We start from the raw sequence: 5,443 nt of genomic DNA, 5'->3' as shown, positions 1-5,443 counted from the left end.
AAGCCCCCGAGGCCCGGCCCGGGCCCCAGCCCAGAGACGGAGCGCCCCAAGAACCTCACGCCCATCCCGGACCCACCCAGGGCCAGCCAGGCTACCAGGTCAGTAACCCACGTCCGTCAGCACAGACCCTCCCCTAGCCTCTGTACATTATGTTTCTAAACTGTGCTAAGCTAGTCCGAGGTAATTTGTAAAAACAAGTGCAAGGGTTTTACTAAAACTTTGATGATTTATTCACAGTATTGAGATCAAAATCTTTATTGTTTGTATCTATTCTAGTCAGGTACATTTAAAAAAATATTCAACTACTTTCCAACTTTGAAACTTCGTCTCTGTGAATTTTAGCTTTTAACATGTTTATATTTCTGCTCATTCAACTCTTTTTTTTTCACCAAACATTCAGCAATTTTAAAATAAATTCAGCTCAAATGTTTTGAAGGTCAGCTTTGACCTTGGAAAGCTGACCTTTCCAAAATAAGTCCATGTGCTTATTATTATTATTATTTTTTATTGATACTGCTGATTGATGATGAGCAAAATAAGAAAGATTTGAGATCTAGTCAAGAAAAAAACAGCTAAATTCGGTCAGTGTGGCTCACCAGGAACTGTCAAATTAATAGAAATTTTGTCTGAAAGACTGCTGTGCTTATTTTTCCTATCAGTACAACCTGAATCCTCTGCTGAGTTAGAGTTTCTGCCTCTGGAGCTACAAAAGGGACACAGTTACAAACAAAACAATCAGCATTAAACAAGTTTATCAAGCGTAGTCCAGAAAACGTTTCCTTCCTGAACTGTTTACAGCCTTTAATCATTTAAACAACAACGTCTTGCATGCATCCTTCTTATCATCAGTGTTTTCTTTGCTCATTTTCCAAACAATCCTTGTAAAGTGTCCCACTGCAAATACTGTTTAACACATCAGCAGTGAAATCATTTCAAATGAAATGGAGTTAGAGATGTAGTCACAGGTTTAAAATAGAAAAGACTCTGAATCACACTTGCTGTGATTGCAGTCAGTCCTCTCACAATGTAAGCCTCGAGGCGCTCACATATTTTTCTGGTGGACTTTTGCACTTGTGACCACTGCTGTAGACCTTTCGACTGTAGCTGCTTCTCACTGATCCCTTCTTTGCTCTCGCACTGCTGGCTGTGCTTTCTGACCTCATCTTTACTGCTGCTTTCTCCTCTGTCTCCTCTTGCTTGAGGTTGTGGAGGTTCTCGCAGTCACATTGGTCATACAGATCCAATTTCTTCTGATTTGAGCAAAACCACTTCCCAGAGCTGTAGAGAAGTTCCACAACGCTGGAAAATGCTGATATCACCCCTACAGCAAAGTAGAAGAGGAGGAAGACTGTTTTCTCTGCAGGTCGGGAGGTGAAGCAGTCCACCGTGTAGGGGCAGGGAAATCGGTCACATGGGAACTGGGCCTCCACCTTGAAGCCGTAGAGATACCACTGGACAAATAAGAAGCCGATTTCTGCCACTATGCGGGAGATCAGAGTGATAATGTAGAGTGTCCTTAAAGCTTTTTCTTCTCTGTTCTCCCTGCTGCTCCTTTTCTTCGATGGAGAGGGGTTGGCACTCTTGTTATGCTGGTGTGTGGCGTACACGAGGTAAAGCAGAGAAGGTGTAGCGATGAGGACTATATGAAACACCCAGAATCTGTACTGGGAGATGGGGAAAGCCAAGTCATAACACACCTGCTTACATCCTGGCTGGAGGGTGTTACAGGTAAATTCCTCCTGCTCGTCCTCAAACATGTCACTGGCCACAGTTCCCAGGATCACTATCCTAAACACCAGCATGAGGACGAGCCAGAAACGACCCAGCATCGGCGACTCGGTCTGGAGGTCTTTAAAGAATCCACCGATGAAGTCCCACTCACCCATGACTGCAGCTCTGTCAGGCCTTTTGGAAGTCTGGAGGCTTGTTCAGCTGTCTGTCTCAGAGCAAAGGCTGCTTTTGTTTTAAAAATGAAACTAGAATTCTTGCTATTATAATCTCCAATATATGACTCACAGTGAGACTGTACCCAATAAAAGTGATCAAAGGTAGCTTATCCATCCTAAGGGTTGACTGAGTTCATACTCCAGCGGCCTTAAACCAAAAATAAAACATTACATAAGAACCTGCAAAGACTATCAACAATATCATTAAAGACATAAAACAATAACAGCAGCTTACGAGCCTTTAAGAAACTCTTACCCACTAACATTATAGAGTCAACTGCTCCAAATTTCTTTCTATTTTAGGATATATACGTGGTTTTGACTCTTTGAAATTGACTCTGGAGGAAATATACTGACTTGGCTATGTTCCAGAGATGACAGTGATGGCAAGATAAAATGGGTTGAACATTGATTTGCCTTTCAGTTGTACCAACTTGTGGTTATATGAAATTCTCTACTTTGTTTTATTTTTCCCATCCACTGTGTTTGGTAGCATCTTTGTGTCTAGTATGTGCTTTTACTTCCTCTATCTCATCATCATTGATTCCTTTCAGCTGTCTTGTACCGCAGTTTTCCCCATGTCTCTGTGTACATCAGTGTGTCTGTTTAAACCCTCAGCCTGTTTGTGCGTTTTTGTCACGTTGTACTATTTGTCCATAGTTTTTGTTTTTCTCCTCCACTGTCTGTGCTATTAGTTGCCTCCTGGACTTGTGCCTCACTGAAATAAAGGTTTGTTTTAGTTTATTCATTCTGTCATTTGGGTCTAACGTCACACATAAACATTGCATGGGATTCACAAAGTTTATCTCATCTTATAATAGAAAATATCACTGAGAGTTGAACTGTAAAAATTGACCTTGGTGCTAGCAGTTGTCTTGGCTTCAAGGCGTGATATGAGTTTATCTGAGAAGTTGTCAGCGTCGTCACTGAGCTCCTTTTTCTTTCTGGAGCTTTGCTTTCCCTTTCGAAGTCATTGGTGTCCAATGAAGAGACCATCTCGGTGCAAGGAGCACTGGTTGCAGTGATAAAAAACCCACGCCAAATATAAATGTGCTATGATTTCTTTTTATTTCTTTTCTTTTCTTTTTTTTATTTTTTTTATTTCAAAAGAACAATCATTCTGAAATCCATTAGCAGAGACAGCAGTCTGGTTCATCAGCAGATTCACCTTTAGTTTTATGTTCACTCTGCACTCTGTGGGCACATCCACTTCCTCTATCTCCATTTAACACTCAGACAGGCCATCGACCCCAGGATTTTCTTGGCTTTCTTGGTAACGGGCATGAATCAAAGAGCGGTGCTGTTTTTGATGCTGCTTTGCATAAGAATGGGTTTCTTTGTGAAACTTTAACAAACTTTACAGTTAAAGTGCAAATCTTCACAACTTATGTATGATTATCAACATTTTTAAGGGCTCTGATATGCTGTAATATCCATGTCAGACTACGTTTTCCACAAGACAGGTGTACACTGGTTCAAAATAAATATCTACTATTGTAAAATAAATATATAGATATAGATGGATGGATGGAGAAATCTAAGTTGTACACAAGCAATATATAATTCTGCCAAAAGATATTTATTTATTACAAAAAACAACACATGGCTGGGCTATTCATAGACTTGAGAAAGGCATTTGACACTACAGATCACAATATATTAATAAGAAAACTGGAACATTATGGTGTCAGAGGGGTAGTTTTAAATTGGGTTCTGAGTTATTTAAGTGACAGGAAGCAGCTTGTGAAATTAAATGGCTGTTGTTCCTTGTGTATGGACATTGCTTGTGGTGTACCCCAAGGGTCAGTTTTGGGCCCAAAATTCTTCAACTTACACATCAATGACACTTGTAAAGTGTCCAGAGTATTAAAAATGGTACTCTTTGCAAACGTTTTCTGCTCTGGTGATGATCTGCAGCATTTACTGGATGAGATGACTAATGAAATAATTAAAGTAAAATTCTGGCTTAAAAACAACAAATGATCATTAAATTTGAATAAAACTAAAATTACATTGTTTGGAAATAGTAGTTTAAATACAAATGCTAAGATTCAAATAAATTATAATAATTTCTAGGGGTAATAATACATGAAAAACTTAACTGGAGAGCTCACGTAAGATATATTCATTCCAAAGATTCAAGCATTGGAATCCTAAACAAGGGAAAGCAGGTATTAGACGGGACATCACTTCATATTATCTACTGTTCACTGGTTTCACCTTACTTAAGCTATTGTGCAGAGTACAGTACGTTACATTACATAAAAGTACATTACATTCACTTTTTACTCTTCAAATAAAAGAAGAAAACAGTTTGAATCATCCACAGTGCAGGGATCATACAAACTCACTTTTCTTGCAGTCTGAAATATTGAAATTGGCTGATCAAGTGAAATTCCAAACAGCACAAATTCTATTCAAAGCAAAAAACAAGGAACTGCCAGGTAATACTGAGAGTATGTTTTTCATTTTAAACAAGGAATTTATAATTTAAGGGGTTTTTGTAACTTCAAAATTGTGAAGGTACGTACGGTGTGGAAGCAACATCCAAACATAAAGCAGCTCAAAAAGAGTTATAAAGATATGATTTTCTTGAATTATAAAGAAAGGAAAAATGTTGAAATTCAGTGAATGTCTCTATTTCGAAAATGTCATGTGATGTATATATTATCAGAAGTCTGTTTGCCATTTTTACTACAGATTATATCAGTAAGGAAGCTGACTATATATTGACTGATAGCTTATGGCAAAGGGGTGGGATTAAATAAGTGTGTACTTCTTCCCACTCCTTTTCGATGTGTAACTGAATCGGAACAGATGAAGCAATATTGAAATAAATTAACTTTATTTGTATAGTATTTTTTTCTCTTCTTTTCTTTGCTAAATGTACCCTTATATTGTTTACATGATCGAAATAAATTAACAAACAAACAAACAAATAAACAACACACGATTGTTGTCGTTTGTTGTGGCTAAAAATCTTGTCTGCCGAAGCCTTGACTGGGTTGAATCGTAGGCCATTTATGCAGAACAGGAATCGCTTCCTTCTTTTAGTTGTTCTTGACACACACATGCACAATGTTAATATATCTGATCAGAAGCATGGAGGAGATTCCAGGAGCCAGTTACTTAGTCTAGCAGAGGTGGAGAGGGTCGTAGAAGGTCTTTAATCCACCAGCAGGACTAGTATCTCCTTGTTCATGCAAGGAGGAGCACGATAAACACTGACATTTGACATGTGGGTCATTTTGTTTCAGTCCATCTGATTCTGTCAGGTTGCACCTCAGTTTGTCCAGGAGCTCAGTGATGCCCTGACCCAGAGCATGCCCTGAAGTAGTCCTTATTAGAGATGGCACGATACCACTTTTTTATGTCCGATACCGATACCGATATCATAAATTTGGATATCTGCCGATACCGATATGAATCCGATATAGTGTTTTTTAATCAACAAAACTGTTTTTTTTTAAATATCTTGCTGCATTTTGTATAAGTTC

General features: G+C 38.6%; 1 protein-coding gene across 1 annotated transcript; it reads right to left on the bottom strand.

Annotated features, from left to right (window-relative positions):
• Positions 1–1,019: 1,019 nt before the first annotated feature.
• Positions 1,020–1,886, bottom strand: LOC102201759 (gap junction delta-3 protein-like). Its single transcript, XM_005721947.1, has one exon. The coding sequence runs from the start codon at positions 1,884–1,886 to the stop codon at positions 1,020–1,022; it is 867 nt and encodes a 288-aa protein (XP_005722004.1).
• Positions 1,887–5,443: the final 3,557 nt, after the last annotated feature.

This window comes from Pundamilia nyererei, unplaced genomic scaffold (assembly GCF_000239375.1).
Source record: "Pundamilia nyererei isolate P.nyererei 1_Seehausen unplaced genomic scaffold, PunNye1.0 scaffold00005, whole genome shotgun sequence".
NCBI lineage: Eukaryota > Metazoa > Chordata > Actinopteri > Cichliformes > Cichlidae > Pundamilia > Pundamilia nyererei.
The sequence above is the reverse complement of the archived record's forward strand: the minus strand, read 5'-3'. Positions and strand labels throughout refer to the sequence as shown.

Coding starts and splice junctions, on each gene's coding strand:
- LOC102201759 (XM_005721947.1), bottom strand. CDS start 1,886: ATGGGTGAGTGGGACTTCATCGGTGGATTCTTTAAAGACCTCCAGACC.